The sequence below is a fragment of the Leuresthes tenuis genome, unplaced genomic scaffold (assembly GCF_036924035.1).
Source record: "Leuresthes tenuis unplaced genomic scaffold, fLeuTen1.0.hap1 SCAF_16, whole genome shotgun sequence".
Taxonomy (NCBI): Eukaryota; Metazoa; Chordata; class Actinopteri; order Atheriniformes; family Atherinopsidae; genus Leuresthes; species Leuresthes tenuis.
In genome coordinates, this window is record NW_027325370.1 from 15,971,153 (window position 1) to 15,989,355 (window position 18,203).

The 18,203-nt window shown below is 38.8% G+C and overlaps 2 protein-coding genes across 3 annotated transcripts in view; both read left to right on the forward strand.

Moving 5' to 3' along the window:
• The window catches only part of LOC140271456 (histone deacetylase 7-like), a 167,780-nt gene that overhangs the window by 132,419 nt on the left and 17,158 nt on the right, over window positions 1–18,203 (forward strand). The gene's annotated exons all lie outside the window — the stretch shown is intronic.
• chchd6a (coiled-coil-helix-coiled-coil-helix domain containing 6a) overlaps window positions 1–18,203 on the forward strand; it is a 74,278-nt gene that overhangs the window by 43,891 nt on the left and 12,184 nt on the right. For both annotated transcript variants that reach the window (XM_072367482.1, XM_072367483.1), the window contains one exon: window positions 6,335–6,470. In XM_072367482.1, coding sequence (XP_072223583.1) covers window positions 6,335–6,470 — 136 coding nt within the window. The remainder of the gene's footprint in view (window positions 1–6,334; window positions 6,471–18,203) is intronic.

The following is an 18,203-nucleotide window of genomic DNA, read 5'->3' on the forward strand; positions in this document are numbered from 1 at the left end:
AAGTAATCAGATATCTAATACGTTTATTGTAAATTTAAGAGCATTGTTCAAAGAGCCAAAGTACAATTACTTAATGCTTTGAAGACAATTGAGCCAACTGGTGCTTTTCTGTGGGGCCTTTGCACCCTCCAGGTAGAGCAATTAGCACTTCCGAGAACAGTCTTTGATTGTAACATATGAAATGAATAATTAAAGAGGTGAGAAGATATTTTCTGCCAAGCTACTATTGGCAGTTTGCACACGACAGACAAGTGGAGGAAATATTAATGCGATAGTTAAAGAAAGGAACGAGAAGAAAGAGGAAGGAAAATAATCTTTTCAAAAGAAGGATACAGATAGTTTCCTTTGATGGGAAATGGGATGCTGTGCAATGCACGACGACTTCATATTTGAAAATATAGTTCTCCATTTTTTCACTTGTCTGCGGGTTTTAAGCAGGTAGTTTAAAACCGAGCATATCTGAGGCAGCAAAAAAAGTTCCTAGATGAAATGAAATTTCTGTTCTAGAAGCTACGTTATTCATCTGAGCCACCGTAGCAACCTGCTCTGCCTCTTCGTCAGTGTTTTACGAGTGGGGAAAGGGAAGTCTGAGTACTAGTTTATAGAGGGCTCTTCCTCCTGGTTGCGGATCTGACGAGGAAGGAGGGATGGGAGAGGATGAGTGAAGGAGTGTACAGATACAAGATAGGGAAGAACAGGATGTGTACCTGCAGTCGATTGAAAAACTGTCAAGGTGCAGGTACATACAAGCTACAAGCTGGAGATAAGAAACAACCCTTTCTCTCTAGCTGTTTTCCTCTTCACCTCTCTTGCACTCGCTTTCTTGTTATCATCTCTTGCTTTTTCTTTTTCCTCACCTTGCCAGTAGTATACAGACCAGCAATGGTAAGGCAATCTGCTCAGGAATTCTGAACCTCTAACGTGTCAAAAGTCAATGCCTGCCTTACCAGATAAGAATGGACCTGTTTCTTCATCATCATCATCGTCATCTCTTTTTTTTTCCATCATTGAACCTATCAAATAGTTTGCAAATCTTGGATGTTACAAATTAGTGCAAAACGTTTCAATTTGCAGTAGTTTGTTTATCATAAGCTAATTTAAGGTTTTTTTGGAAATGCATTTATTAAGGAAATGTGCTCATTTTGTTTCAGAACCACTTTTAATTTATGTTTGCTAAAAACAAGGTTAGAGCCAGCGAGTTTAGCTGAGCATAACGACTCAAAACAAAGAATAGCATCTATGAAGGATACAACTTGGTAATGAGGGAATGTCAGAAGTAAATTGTGGGCTTATTTTTGTATTTCTGTATTTTCCCCAAAAAAAGCAAAACAGATGCAAAGACAACATATCAAAGGTTTAAAATAGAGAGATTTAGTACTTTGAACAACAAACTAGTGTAAAAGCTGTACCAGAGGAAAAAGGAAAAACTACTTAGGTCAGTACGCAATGATGGAAAGTAAAAAGCGAGCACTGTTAATGTAAAGGACTCTCTTCCTGGCTGTAGATTTGACAGGTCTGACTGGCTATTAACGATTAGATTAAAAAGTCTGTCAACAGAAGACAAACTGACGAGTTATTTCGCAGTCTGCTAATTTTAGAATACCGATCCTCAACATAAAAGTGCATAATCTATAGGACATTATATTAGAAGGTTTAAACATTTCGAATTAATCTCCGTACATTTACAATGAGCTCAAATCCAGTCGGAGAGCCTCTGCAGCGTGATGGTATGTTGGGATTCGGCCTTGCACTTGTGCCTGTCATGAGGTCAACATAGGCACGTTTTATTGACTAAATATATATTTCTTGCGTTAACGTAGTGTTTTGAGTGGTTAAATGATTTGTTCTAGTTGGTTGTAAGTAAATCAAGCATTTGAAGTAAATCCTTGTTTGATAAATGTAAAAAAAAAAAAAAAAAAATGAAAAAGTAAATCATTCCACACAGTCATTTTGGCTTTCTTTCAGCGGTAAGTTAATGTTGTTTCAACGTGATATGTTTAGGTTGGTTAAACCTAATCTAATAGAGTTGATGCAGCTGAATTAACAAGGCTGCGTCTCAATTTATTAGGATTGGTTTCACAAATTTTAACATTAGTTAGTTGCAATTGAACCAATATAGGGTTTGTTATGTTGACATCTGGCCGAGCACTAACTAACATGGGTGTTTTGAGAAAATTGAAAATCTTCTGTTTCCCCTTTAAAAAAAATTAAATCCACACAGCACCACTCAGTTAGAATGAAAAACTTAATTTCATCCATATGAAAATGTACAACATGACCAGAACAACACGAGGTTCACAGTCAGCCTCCTGAATACACAGTTCATAAGTGGTAATACTCTAATTATCGTCCACACAGCTTCTCATGGCAATCCAGATGTATTCTATTGTCAGTTCAATGTAATGTTTAAATCAGTAAGTAATAGATGAAATAATAGAATAATGATTTGGTGACAAATAAAGATCTGTCTTATCTTACCTTATTAACAGGACACAGTTTCACTCTGTTTTTTTCACGGAGACAAACCCAAGCTAGTTTTTTTTCTCCCTCTGGCTCGTCTTTTTGCTAAATTTATCATTATCATTATTTTTTCATATTAAATAATTGCTGATGTCCCCTCCAGAACCAAAGCAGATTGTCTGATCTTGTGTGTTGAGTTAAATACATGTTAGCAGAAAAATTGGGCTTGATTGTAATTTAAAATCCCAAAAATCCCCTTTAATTGATCAATCTGATCCATATGTTACCATAGTTACAAACAAATCATGATACTGTGGTCAGCAACAGTTCAGTTTGTCGCGACTAATCAATTCATGACGTGTCGTATTAGTTAAAGATAAGATAACTGGAGCATCACCTATATGAGAACAAAAAAAGTTTAAAGTTGAGGCAGTGACTAAATTCCGTGTAATTTTACTTTCTTATGCTAGAATTTACAGTATCATTGAAAAATGCTGAAATATGGGACCAGAGGACAACATTTGTTACACAACATACGCCTTGTGTGTTGCTGATGCAACAGACTTCGTCCTGAAGCAAGTCACTGCATTGGATTTTCTTGATTTTCTTTTTATTTTATTCTTTTTTTCTCCTTGGGCGCTACTTCCTGCGAGATGTTAACAAGATTTTCTAATTACTAGCCTAAAGCACAGTAGAAATGCCGCTTCTTTGTAGTTAACAAGACAGAAATAAAATGGCACACAGGACAAACGATGCTTCATGTGTTTAGCCAAAGCCATTAAGGAGAACACAAAAGCATCACACTTTAACTCGCAGAGAAGCGTGGCTTAGAGGCGATAAAAGCATCCTTATCAGTCTTGTAGCCTTGCCAGAGGCTTCTGCTTTTTGTTGTGCGTTTTTAAATTTTTTATTTTATTTATTTATTTTTTTTGACATTTTCCAATTTCTCTGCTTTTACTCCTCTATCCCTCTCTTTGTTTCGGTAAGCCGTGTCGTCGCGAAGTCTGAGGCCTCTGTGTTTCCGAACGCCTCTGCTTTCTCTGCTCGAGATTAAAAAATAATGGACAGCGCCATTAATTAGGCAACTAATCTCACTGTTTATGTTTGTCATATTTACTGCTCCCCCAAAAATGTATTTATTTTTCTTCAGCATCAAAACGCTTTTGAAGCACACGCATATTAGCAAGCGCAACCAACGTACACGGCTCTGTCAGGGTGGACTGTCAGGGCCGCAACATTACCTCATTCCAGCTACAAAAGCCGAAGCCCCCACCACTGACACTTGTCTCTATTTTTTATTTATTTCTGTAAGTGCTTCAGTTAATACTGTTGATTTAAGGCCTCACCTTCAATTTCTTGCAGCATGTGGGCAGAGCTTTAGCTTTTGCTGCACCTGAAGCAATTTTCTGCTTCAAGCGCCTTTAATAAGCCTCCTGGCACTATCGAGAGACTTCGACTTCCCTGATGAAGGCCATTTATTTCAAATTAAAGGCGAGTTCCTTATCTTTCGGGCAGCCTCAAACGTAGAGACAGATAACGTGCCTTGGTGTTGTACTGTCTATGTTGTTAGTGCTGTGACTCAAACGGAGGGGGTGTGCGAGGTAGTAAGAAAGTAAGAAGACAGAGTTAGAGGGAAGACGGAGAGTGGAAGAAGACAAATTAAACCACTGGGGTTGTGTGGAGGAACGGAGTAATCTGATAGGCTGTCATCTTTTTAACAATAATCTTCTGGGGAAAAAAAAAAAAAAAAAAGCACCAGTGGATGCTTTATTCTGTCTCTTTCATCGTTTCATCTCCCTTTGTCTGTTTTTCGTTCCATCTCTGTTCATTTTCCTCTTTAACCTTCCTCACCCGCGCTCAGATAAACTCAGTCAATACGTCCACGATACTTCCACTGATGATAAAGTGTGTGAGTGTGCCTGTGCGGATATTGATATGCCGTAATTGAAACGACGGGGTCAGCTCTCCTCCACAGTCAAAGGCAAAATGAGCCTTTAATTTGTCTTTCAATTAAAATCTGGTGTTAAATGCTCCTCGTCGTGAAAGTGTTTATGCTGTGTAAAAATCGACTTGTCGGCATGAAGGAAAACGTGTTCGTGTGCATTTAGCCGTTATTTGGCGTTTAAAGTGTATGACAGTGTGTGTGTATTTGTGCACGTGCCAGTCTGCACCTGTGTGGGCGTACATAACGTGCTTTTCTCTGCCTCAATCAGTCAGAATCCATTACAGCAATGCGCCCAGGCAGCAAGCCTGTCATAGTTAACAATCACAAAGATAGACAGGCAAAGACAAATTATAATACAGCCCACATATCAAATTAGGCTCAGCTAATTCAATCTCTCAAAGCTCACTTTTCTGCTGTATTTGATCAGAATGATCCTACCCACTCAATTAAGTGTGATTTAGCACTAATTATATGATTTGCAATGAAGCACGTACCACTGACTCCACTGAGGTTCCCATCAGTGCAGATGTGAATTTTTATTTTTTTTTGATCATTTCATCAGATGGCTTTACTCTTTGTTCTATTTTTTACTTCTTTAGTTTATCTTTTCTCATGTGGCAAAGACACGTAAAGTAAAAAGGAAGTTTGGTACCCTGCAATGAAAACCTTTCCAAGATATGCGACATATTAATTCACCTTTTGGCCGATGTTGAGTCATAGACCAATGTTATAATGATGACATTAAATGCATCACGACATATCAAACCTTTCAAACAAAAGATTTCATATCTTCACTGTTTTCGTCAAATTTACACCCGGCAGTTAACAGCTCTCTGAAACACGGCTCTTTCTTTCAAACCTGCTTCAGTTCAGTTCATTAATTGCTGAGCGAAGTTTAGAAGGACCAAATTAGCGGAGTTCGAGCATTGAAAAACTAACTTTGTGAACACAGTGACCACACACTGACTTGTCCTTACTATAATCTGTTAATGGTCCGCAGCAACTCCGCCTGCTCCACTGTGTGTTAATCAGCTGGGTCTGTCTTTTAAAAGACCGTTTAGCTTTTCAGCTGAATACGCTGGCCGATTCGGTCAGAAACAACACGAGTAGAGGGGTAGAAAAAAAAACAACAACACCAAGAGTAAAGTTGTGGACCGTAAAATCAGCACAGGGAGCATCAAATTCTGTTAAGATGGAATTAACTGCAGAGTTGACGTGTGTGAAATAGACACATTCTTTTTGAAGCTTTTTGGCTGCACTTTTAGGACATTTTGAAATAAAATGATCTCCCATGTTGACATTAATCTAATTAATCTTCTAATGTGGCTGTTGTCCACTAATAATAAGGTAATAAGTCAGAATCATGAGCAAATACCCACAATGAACATTTTGTTTAAAGGGTCAGTACAGGAGACTTTGACAACTATAGCTGTAAACAGTTATTTACTGTGTAAATTTAAGGTTAAGTAATGGCATTTTTCAAAGAGAATGAAGTCGGTCTCCTATATGAGTTTTCTTCTGAGCTTTTCTGTTCTATGTTAGGGCTTGTAGTCAGCCACATGTGCATATTAGTGCATGCAAGTCCCTCGGAAGCAGTCTGGAGCTTTAATCTGCTGGCAGCCCTCCAAGTTTTCATCCACTGAATAAACAACGCTCTTTGATTAAAAAGCCTCCTGCAAAGAAGCCCTTAACACCTATATAGCTCTCCCAGTCAAAGAAAACCCCATCGCCTTCTGAAGTTAGTGTTCATTCTTGGTTTTGTTTCTGTTTATTTTAGTCTCACATGCGCTTTATCTATTATATTAGATGATCCTTGCTTTTCAATTTTTGTGAAAAAAAAGAATTGTTCAAATTCAAATTCACAGTGTGAGTGAGAAGGATTGTTTTCATTGAACCGTATCTCTGTCTGTTTTTTTTTTGTTGTTGCAGGTCTCGTAATACAGCTGCAGTGTGTGCTGGCCTTCAGGCTCAGATTTTATCCTGTTACAAGGACAACAGAGACCAGACCTTACAATGTTCAGACCTGGCCAAAGAATACATGCAGTGTATAAATGCTGCAAAGAAGGTGAGAGATTTTATTTTCTTTTTTTTTTTAAATCTAGAAGGGATGGAATTAGGAGCTGGGAAAAATCTGAAGGTGCCAAAAGCACCATATAATTGATGTATCCATTAATGTTGTTGATGAGACCACCTGCATGGAGAAGAGAGAGTGAACTACAAGACCGAGACTTTGAAGGTTTGGGATCAAAGTAAGACGACAGGCTAGGAATGGGGACACTGAGTTGATACTTTAGATAGATAGATAGATAGATAGATAGATAGATAGATGCCATATTACTCCAAATTTGCATTTCTCAATTTGGATTTTATAAGTGTACGCCCAAGCTTCGCTGTGGTGAATTTTGAGCCATTGCAAATGTCAGCAAACACTGATGTTACATGACTTTACGTGCCTGAGATATGTAGCTGTGTGTGGCTCAGCTTAGCATTCCTTAATACGTGTTTCAAAGCTGGCAAGCAACAGAAATCAGCACTCTGATATATGTCCACATGAACTGAACTTCTTCAGGTGCGGTGTTAAGTTTTGAGAACATTTTTGAAACCATACCTGTAAAGTTTACTCGCGTCACCTCGCTAGGTTCGCTGGTGCCATTTAGAAAGTTTGATGTGGCAGAGACCTTGAAAATGTAGTGTATTGATCAGTCCACACAATCTTACCATCAGCACAGTTACACACTAAACACTTTAGTGTTACCTTGAATTATGAAGACTGGCTTCAGAAAAAATTGGCTTTAACAATGACAACAACAACCTGCCTCGGGCCTCTCAATTAAAACCCTTGATTTGAGTCGTTATAAGACATGAGAATGCAGTCTGAACAGTTTAGTTTTAGAGCAGCACATATTTTCTCATCATCGCAAGAATATTCTGGAGGATGTTGAAGTCACAAGAGTAAAGAAAATGATTGCTAGGATTTTGAGTGCTGTCACTATAGGTTTTTACATAGCGAAATCATGCCATTAAAACAGCTTTCAGAGTGAATAGCTGATGAAAAGTGCAAAATAATCCCCCCCCACACTACCAAAGCTGTTTTCCTCGCAACACTGAGAATGCCAGCTTGTCAGTATCAAAGTTGTCGTTGCTATAAAATTAAGCTCACCTTGTCACCTCAAACTTCACTTTTTTTGGTACTAATTCGAGGTTGTGGGTGGCAAAAATTCATTTACAGTAGGTGAAGAAAAGGACGAAAAATTAGTTTAATACCAGATATTTTCCCAGATAGTGAAACTGAAAGTTTTTGATTTTATTCAGAATGTGAGTTTGCACTGGATCACATAAGCATTGCCACCGATATGTGTGCTTTGAACTGACGGGAACTTAATGTAGTGCCAGATGCTGCGATGATGCCTGCAGTCTCATCATTAGAATTCTGTAAGGGTATGGATGCAAAGTGCTCACACTGTAAACTGTGTGTATGAGTTGAAATGGAATTGCATAATGATAAGGCCAGTGTGAATGCTTTTTTCTTTTTTTTTTTTGTTAAGTGTTTTGGAAGAATTTTATGTATTTAAGCTCCAAAACTTAATGTTTTGCACCCAATATCTCACCATAGTAAAAAAAAAAGATACGAGTCAGCCTAATTGCAGCCTAATTTCACTAGAATTTTTCTTTATGTCAAAACCCAAAGATCAACTATACAATGTTTTAACAACAAGCGTTGAGAGTTATTGGAGATAATTATACGTATATATTTGCAGGTAAATACTGATTACCAAAGCTTCGTGGTTTCTATTTAGCCTCTAATTGGTTGACAAACTAAAAAAAGAGGGACTCAACTGTTCCTCTAATTTCAGTGTAACTCTTTCCAGAGTCTTAGATTTCCTTTGTATTGTGTCCTAATCAGTGGTCTATTACTATTAAGTCTTAGAATAAAACTGAGGAGCTGAATATAGAATGACCTTGAGAGCACTAAAAAGGAGTAAAACTTTTTTTTCTCTCTCTCTCAACTTATTTGAGGTTAAGGAAAAGTTGAATAACTTTTCTCTGATTGGACTTTAGAAGAAAAGTGTGAAACACTTAACTTCAATGAACGATCAGCCAGATTTTTTTTGGGTGTTAGTTTCTATTTGCTGATTTGTCTGATCACTTTTGACCACGTCTTATGAGTTATGCAGCTCAACAGATGAATCGTCAGTTTGTCTTCATCCCTCCGTTAGAGATGTCTTTGAGCAGTCATGGATTTACTGAGTCTGGAGAAACCGCACAAGAGCACGCAGTTATGCATGCACTCTGTAAAATGTAGCCTTTGTACTTTCCTTTTTGGTGTACTCCAACACTCGATTGGACCTTCTGTTGTATTATTCAGCCGCAAAGGCGAGCCTCACAAGTTTGTTCATCACTGCAGCAGTGAGAAATTTAGAAAGTTAGGGTGAAAATGCAAGGAAGAGGTGGAAGTGAAGCAGCTGGAGGACATAATAGAAGAAGCCCACACTTGCAATCTTTGTGCGGTAAAGGTATTTGAAGGTATAGCTGCTCATCATGCACCCAAACTGCGTATCACTCTGCCTCACGCTGGTTTCTGCTCACCTCTCCTCTGCATTGCTTAGGGGCATTGCGGCTTCTCCCTGGAATACAGCAATACAACATGTGATCATCAACTTGCTCCCTTGATTCCTCTACTGCTGTACTAATGGAAAAGGTGCTCTTTTGGTATCACCTGAACCACAGCAATGTTTATGTTCTTATATTTGTGTACATATAAAAACCAAATGACCTCAGGAGGATTTGCATGGTGTGTGTGTGTGTGTGTTTGTGTGAAAGTGTATTCCACATAGTAGCTGGTGTGAGATAACGAGGAGTGAAGCGGAGACTCTTTGAAGACAGTCCTTTAAAGATAGCTGCAGATCATATAGAATTACATGAGTGTGTGTTTGTGGTGCGTGAATAGCTTTATACATTGATGCCTGCGTCAACCTACACATCAAGGGTCTTTCCTCTTGATTGCCCCCAAAGGCATGTGTCTGACTTTCACCCTGTCAATTTAAAAAAAGTTTTCCCTTCGTTTTGTGTCTTTAAAAGCTGTCAGAGTTACTTTAGTTCAAACTGATAACTATTTTCCTGTGGAGAGGCAGCTGCTTAGATTGTGAACCTACTAAATATAATGGGCGACACAAAATGCAGTGAAGCTTATTATTTTTCTGTAACACACTATTTCTCTTCAGTTATTGCTACCTTTTAATAGTGTTGTAGTATGCCTTTGTTTAATTAAGGTCCACGTGCATTTTATTTCCAATAGATATATTTAGAGTAGAATATTAACCGACTTTGTTTGCCTTTGTTTGACTTTGTTTGTCAGTCTGGGGAAGTTTGTCAGATAGATGCGTTGCTGAAGGTTGAATATAAGACTTAGAGATCAACAAATCAATTTCAGTTGTTGTAGTTTTCTGCTGAATGTAGCATTAACAAATAGGACTCCACTGTTTCATATATGTCGATTGCTAAAGATGTCCTCCAGTCCCTAAATGATAGGTTTTAAGAGACTTTTTGACACAATTTCCTGAAACACTAAACGAACTGTCTGACATACTTTGGTCAAAGTATCATTGGACAGTACAACAGCTCCCTTTTCAACCATGAACTCGGAGCTCTTTTTATCTGTCTTACAGATACAGGCTACAATCCAAACCAAACATAAATTTGAAAACAAAACTCTTCAATGATGTTATAAGTGTGTGGGAGAGCATACTGTACCTAGCCATAGTGCTCATAAAAGTACACACAAAAACAGAGCTCAGACTACCACAAAGAAACTGACTTTTTTTTAGTCACTTTATTTTTAAATGGTTACATTTAGAAGTCACATGATCAATAAAATCAATTTTGCACTTTTTTTTTTTTCATTTAGGGGGAGTAGTGTGATGTACTTATGAGCATTATGTGTCTTACCTGGAGTTAGTTCCCTATATTCACTACAGAGCAGTCTCAGCACTCCCAATGTTGAGAATCGGGGAAGATGAGTGAGCCAATCAAACCTCTGCTCAAGACCGGGACAAAAGCATGTCCTGAAAAGCATAAACATTTTTACAATATTTACTAAAGTAATGCCCAGCAGTAAACTATCGAACAAGTCAGACAACTCCTGATGGACTCAGCTGATAGTAGATCACGTATGCTGTGATACTCTTCGCCATGTGAAGTGAACTGATGATTAAGAGGAAAATATTTAGAATTTAAATTCACCCATCAAAAAATGTCTGTGAAACTGCGGCGAAATAATGTTGGGATGATTCCATGTGCATTTTATAAAGGAAAACATCATTCCTCTTCCCTCTGTGCAAAGCATGACAATTATTGTACCATAAAAAAGGAACCCTTCCATAAATCTGGACTGTAATTGCTCTCATTTCGGTTTTTATGTTAGTTACAAGCAAAACTGATAAGCATTTCCTTTGTATTTCAAACCTAAGTTCTGATCATTTAAACATTTTTAGAGGGCATCACAGTAAGTAAGAGAAATCTCACAAAAAAAAAAGAAGGTTTTCAGAATATAAAACACACAAATGTCAACTTTTCATTCTGTAGCTCTTAGATGAGTGAAAGAGGACCTAACGAGAACTGAATTTGGGTCTGTTCCTGTTTTGTCATTCCAAAGAATCAACTGTGATGTGTTTTGATCAGTGTCACAGCAGGTCAGTGGACAGGCCTGCATATCGCAGCTGTCTCCCTGCTGGGTTATGCTACCATCCTTCTGTGTGCGTGTGCGCGTGTGTGTTTGATGGCAAATGAGAGTATGATCGCACAGAGCCTGCAGAGTTGAAGTAAATAACCTACACTCATTATCTACTGGGAAGCTGAGCCTGACATGGGCACTGCTACATGCAACGTATTCACGCTGTCCAGACACTCGGTGGGATTCTCTCGTTATTTTATCTGCACATTCTGAGGCAAATACGTATACAGAACACTCACACACTGTCTGCATGCCTGGTGGGATTCACAAGTCATTTAGCGCAAACCCCAGAGACCAACTGGTTGTGATCGGTTTTAGAGATGAAGAGAGGGGCAGACTGGCAAGGGAAAGTGTAAAAATGGTATGAAGGAGATCGGAAAAGTCACAACAGACGGGTACAAAACAGGGACTACGTAAAGAGAGAAAATAAAGCAATGGAAAGGTAAAAAGAGCAGATTAAGAGCATTTAAGTAGTAGATTTTGAAATTACAAATGAATGTGGAGCTTCAATAAGGGAAGAATCTGGTTGGTTGCTAGTTCAGACTTGTGAAACTTTGGATGCTACTACTTTCCCTCTTGAGCAGGGCCAACTGCTTCGGCACACACACAGTCACGTACAGAGCGAGGCCCTGCTGAGGGTTACAGGCATAGCTGTCTTTGGGTCTAATGCCCAGGGAGTTACTCCTGAAGTTAAAGCTGCCCGTCAGACTGAAGAGACAGCAAGAGATAAACAGAACCAGAGCGATAGAATCAGAGAGTTGGAAAAACATTTCGGTGAAAAGAAGGGGAGTGATTGAGACTGCGATTTGGACATTGATATTTTTTCCCCATTGTGTTGCCATTGTTTTCTGGTAATCACAGATGTAGCTACTTAGAATTGCTTCGTGCATGGGCTATTCACCTCCCAGCCAATTCTGTCAGGTCCTACATGACCCCACTGGCTATAAATTGGCTGTGAATTGACTGGCCATTGCCTGAAAGAGGCATTTCAAAAGCCCTTTTGACATAATAAGTTTCAAGGCAGGACTGAAGTGTCCTTGTTTCACATTGGTGTCCTGTGCTGAATGCAGAGGCTGAATTGGGGATAGACGTTGATCTGCCGCTAAAGCAACCGCAGAGAAGGATTCCGAGGTTGTCACAGAGCTGAATTGATGTGCATATGTTCAATGGGAGACACCACTGTTGCACACAAATGACACCGTTGTCACTCGGGCGCTTCTGGGATGCCGGCTTGCTGTATGTAAGCAAAAACTAATGCGGAGCTGAACCACTGTTGTTTAGTCAGTGTAAATCACGAAAAGCGGCTAAACAAAAAGGTGTGACCACGGTGTGAAAAGGGCTTAAGTGAATGCGTCTGTATAGTTTTGTTTTGTTTTTTTAAAGGAAAAAAGAAACTATACAGAGATAGGTTTTGATTTCTAAGCCTATCTTGAATTTGACGCCAGACTTGTGTCAAAAACGTTGGGACAGGACCACTGATTAACATCTCCTCTTCTTTAAAACTGGCCAAAAACATCTGGCATCTTAGGAGACCAGTAACTGGACTCTTAGGGGAAGAATGTTGTCCTATTCTTGCCTGAAATAGAATTCTAGCTGCTCAACACCTCAAACCTGGACATCCTCGCATTGATGGTGCCTTTGCAGATGTGTAAGTTGCCAATTCCATAGGCACTGATGCACCTCATACCACCAGAAATGCAGGCATTTGAAGTGAGTGCTGTTAACAAACCACATGACCCCTCACCCTTTGGACCAGTGGAGACAGAAGCATGTCTGGCTCATGATCACATATGGCCTCTTCTTTGCATAATAGAGCTTTGACCTGCCTTTGTGGATGGCATGGTGTTCACAGAGAGTGAATTCTGGAAGTGTTCCTGACCACATGCAGTGGTTCCCATGACAGAATCATGGCTGTTTTAATTGCAGTGTTGCCTGAGGGCCTGAAATATATGGATTTTTGGATGAGTCTCTTGATGAGAGAATAATCTTCACACATTGTCTTCACAATCTCACACGGAAGAACATTATTCTGAAAGTCCTCCACAATTTGTGGATGTAGTTTTTAGCAGTGGCTGTAGTTTTTTGTACCAGATTGCTAAACCCATGCCCATCTTTACTTCTGAAAGTCTCTGCCTCTCTAAGGTGGTCTTTTTATACCCAGTGATGTTCTAAACCTGTTGCCAGTTAGCCTAATAAGGTGTTTCCTTCCCAACCGTTTTCAGCACGTGTTGCTGCCATCAATTTAAAGATGAGCTAACATTTCTAAAAAATAGTAACATTTCTTGCTTTCAGCATTTGATGTCTTCTATGTTCTATTGTGAATAAAACACTGCTTTATACAGTTTGCCAGTCATTGTATTGTTTTTATTGACATTTTACAGTGTTACAACCTTTTTTCGAATTGGGGTTGTTCATTGGAAGATGTAACGGATATAGGTGTTCTTTGTTCTTTGAAAAAATGCATGCTACCTGCTATTATAGAGTATAAATAACAGTTAGCCTTTCGCCCAATGACTGCTGGGATAGGCTCCAGCACACCCGCTACCCGACCGACGGATTGACGGTATAGAAAATGGATGGATGGATAACAGTTAGCCAGATAAGCTATCCTCCGATGTTTCAAATAGTTTTCTGAACAATTTTTTTAGACTGGTTACTGCAGCAAAAAAAAAAAAGTCTTAATGTTATTTCTCCACAAAGACAGAGCCAAGGTTGAGGTTTGTGACTCTAGCCATTTGTCTCTTTGCAGGTTAGTTCACCTGTTTGTTATAACCAAATTAAACACACAAATAAAAATAGAAATAAGTCAATGAGAAATCCCCAAGCCAAATGAAGGGGTTAAAAAAAGGTCCATTCCATTTAATTCTGGCTCACTTTTTCTATAGTTGCGAAATACGCCATTGATTTTGTTGGATTATGTGCTAACTGAGCAGTCTTGTTTCTGTGTTCGAGACTACTGAAAATTTTGCTGATTCACACAGTGTAAACCATTTAGAAAAAAAGTTACTATGTGATTCTGACCATAACCAACCAACCAAAACTGCATGAAATGTAAGCTCTCAAAAGGCAAAGATGCGCTGCACCTGCTTCAACGGTCCATCATTTTGTATCTTTCTCAGAAATAGTAACACAGTATACACAGTAACAAAGTATAATCCAGCCAAATTCTTTATTAAGCTGCTTTCATTTACATATTTTTAAGAAATCGCAATTTGAAAAGTCAACATAGCAAGACTATATGTAAACTTGCGGTTGCTTTAAAACATTTTGAGACTGCATTGAAATTGGATTATTGTGCATAGGCCAGTGATTGATATCTTCATTTCATTCTCTATTCTTACCGAACAGCTCAATCCACAGACCAACAGTATGTTCTTAGACTGTCGGACATGCTGAGAGACTTGCCCTTCAAGGCTAGAAAAGTATGAAATATCAGGGAAGGGTTTTGACTGATACCAAATTATATGTACTGTCCGTCTTACTCCACTTAGCAGGCTTAGTCAGCATTATTTTACGATGGAGATTTTCTTCAGTTAGCACGATCCCCCGATTGACGGGCAAACACTGATCCTCTGGTTACAGTGTTCTGTTGGAAAGCCTTGATGCAGAAACGTGTGTCCGATTCAATGAGACTTCCCATGCTAGTATGATTCCCTGTTTCTAGCACTCCTGAAAATGAAGGGGGGGGTAATTTATCAACTCACAACGATTATGTTCTAAACGAAAAATTCTATTGACAATACTGATAATGACTTCGTATCTATAGCTAGTCTGACAAGTTTTGGCAAAGCCGCTGAGTCACAGCAGTATATTGTAAAACCTAATATTGATTTTTTTTTTCTCCTTTTTTTTTTTTTCTTTTACCTTGGCTTTTGTTATTGATTGAGCAGGAGTCATGCAGGCACAAAGATCACAGCAGCTCAGTCAGTCTTCTCAAAGATGACGCAAGATAAACAGATTGTTGAGGACTATATCTAAGCAGAATAGATACTATAGATACAGAGAATACTACAGACTGTTTGTTAATGCTGTAACATGTAGAATACCAGTGTCAAAGAAACAGAAAGACCTTTAAAAGAGAGTGCAATGAAGTAAGAGGAAAATAGCTTTGAATTAAAATCTCATATCGTGTTTTGACAGGTGGAAGCTCAAAATGGAGACAAAGAGCAAAGTTAGAAAAAAAAAAGAGCTGATTTGTGAGATATTACAAGAAAGTAAATTAAAAATGAGAATGTGAAGAAAATGTGAAATGAGAGTAGAAAAAGGGAAGAAAGAAACTAGGAACTAAGCAAATAGGAGCTGAAGAAGCAAGGGGAGAAATTGGTGATATACTCTGGGGAGGAGAATAGGGTGAAGAGGAGGAGGTGGAACAGGTGGAGGCAGATGATGGGAAAAAAAGAAGCTTTTGAGAGAAGCAAACGGTGCAGAGGGAGTCGGACAAATAATTGGAGTGGGTTGGCGGAGGCATGAGGCGAGGGGGTAGAGGATAGTGGGAGACATAGGAGGAAAATCTGGGGGTAAAAGGCAGGGAGAATGAGGTTTGTGTTCATGGGGGAAGGGTAGAGATGGACAGGGGATGAAGAGATGAACAGAGCGCGAGAGAGAAACAGTTGGCCCCATAGTGGTCAACGCTAATGAAGAAGAATGAGGGGCTTCAGCTGCTTGCTGGACCTACTGCTGACCATGCGCTCACACACAGGCCTCCTCACTTTTTCAAGTATGTACTCCTCAAGTCTTGACACCTAAATTTATGAAGCGAACAATTTGTCGAACTCCTTACACCTCACTGCAATGCATGAATAAATATTAAGTGTCAAGAAGCCTTCTTTAAAGTAGTCCTAATTAGCAACTAGAGTTTTCTTAGTTTTTATATTGGTTCAGAGAGGAATTCTCTGGGGTCAAAAACTTCAGGGATGGGAGTTTTCACATCAAGCTTCTAGAATAGTTTACGTTGTTTAAGTTGGGGCTAAAGTCACTGAAGCATTCTTATAAATTCTCTCAAAGTGAAGTGCTTCTCTGAAAAGTTGAAATACAGTGGAGCAGATTGTACTTTTTATCATTTTTATGATGCTGTTCCACTGACTCTTTGCCCACTAGAGAAAACAGAAATTAAACTTGAAAGTGGAGATCTCGGCTTTTACCACTTTGTATAGTGACATGTAAACGCTTTTGCAAAAGTTTGGAATTGATTTTCTTGAATGTGACATTCATTTGGGGCTCTCTTATGTGTTATTTGATTATTTTTTCCTCTTATGCTCTCAGTTGAGGGTCTTTTTGCGCCTCATTAGCTGTCACTGCCAACAGACAGTAAGAACTCTTCTTGAATCCTTGAACTTTTTCTCCTCCCCAGCTCACAGTTTTGAACAAAAGTGGATAGAATTTAAAGTCCACTGACAAAAAGCTTTTCATTTTTGTATGTCTGCAAATGACTGTGTATATTTCATGTTAAATTTATTCAACACTTTCATTGTATTGTTTGTGTTTTATACGACGTTTTAGCTTTTTAAGGAAACTGTTGCTGAAAATGTGATTGCTGAATCACTCTCATCGACTACACTGTTGCATTTAATGGCTGCGGCACACAGTGGATGAATCCTGTAAGTAGCCGAGTGCAGTGAAACCAGGATAGAACCGCTGATTTTATAGTACTTTGACATACACAGGAAGCGGTATAGCGTGACAAGTTGACAGGCATCAAGATGCTGCTAATGTGTGGGCCCACATAGAAAATAATAAATGTGACATGCTTCTGTGGCTTAGCCGTTACACATACCATAAACCTTAGGTATCCAGCTGGGGAGCTATGCTGTTCCCAGTACTAGGAATAATGAAAAGAAGGTTGGTGCTGCAGTAGCTGAGAGATAAGGGCCAATATGATATAGGAACGAATTCCCTTGTAGCAGTGAGTCCCTGGTTCAGTTCCCAGTCATCCCCCAAATTTACTGCTCGTCATTCTCTCATCGTGTCTCTCTCAGCTTTCACTAGCTGTGTTTATATGGACCACTTCAAATCAGATTGTCTAATCAGGATTAAATGAATCCGGTCAGATTGATTAGATCTGAGTTCTATTCCGACTGGTTTAGTGTATACCATGTATACACTAAACCGGTTTCTGTTTCTCGGCGATTGGAATGAATCTGTTCTTTCTTTACATTCTTGTACCACTTCAAGGTAACGTGGCGCAGTGAGTTTCCAAGGGGTAGGAACGTGGCCAAAGCTAAAGAGGTCCAGACAGTATTGTTTGAGACTTTAGAAGAGATATGGACTGTTTAACGTCTTGATTGGAACTTTTGACAGCGTTTCATTCTGGATTAGTAAATTCAGACTTTCTCTCTCAAAGTTCATTCAAAGCCTCCTGATATGTCAACTGAAGTGTTAAGGTCCTCTTTCACTCTCCATTTGTTTACAGATGGCAGAAAAATACGATTATGCATTGTTGAGTGGATATTAAAAAATGGGAAAAGCAACATTTCTCTTTCTCTCTTATATTATCCACAGATGAACAGGAAGGCCCACTTTTCAAAAGATTTATTCTGGTTAAAGGCTTTGCAGCATGTAAACTTATTATCAACTTGTGAGATCTCTTCCTGTCCATTCAAACACTTGTTTGAAATGTCTGTCCATGGAAACATGGCTATTATCTTAATATGAGCATATTCCAAAAATGATCATTTACTATGGCCCTTAAGTCGAAGATGTGTTGCAGAATCAAAAAATGTTGAAAATCAAGAATTTTCACTCAAAGTCATGATAAAAAAGATGAGGATTTTTAAAAAAAAGCCATAAAAGATTATGGGGATTCCACAGTGTTTTAAGACTTTGATGCATGTTTTCCTGTTTTTCTGTCAACTTTTTTTTCAGTCTGTTCAGGTTTTACCCATTAATGAGAATTTTCTGGGGGGCGTTTGGGTTTGGGCAAGAAATAATACAGAATCAGTCTGTAAATAATTTTATGGTCGTTAGTGTTTATAAGTCACATTTTGAAGGTATACACTTTATTGACAACCGTCTGAAAAGCAACATGTGCGTCAGCAACACTCACCCGCTATAAATGCTCCAGTGACTTTG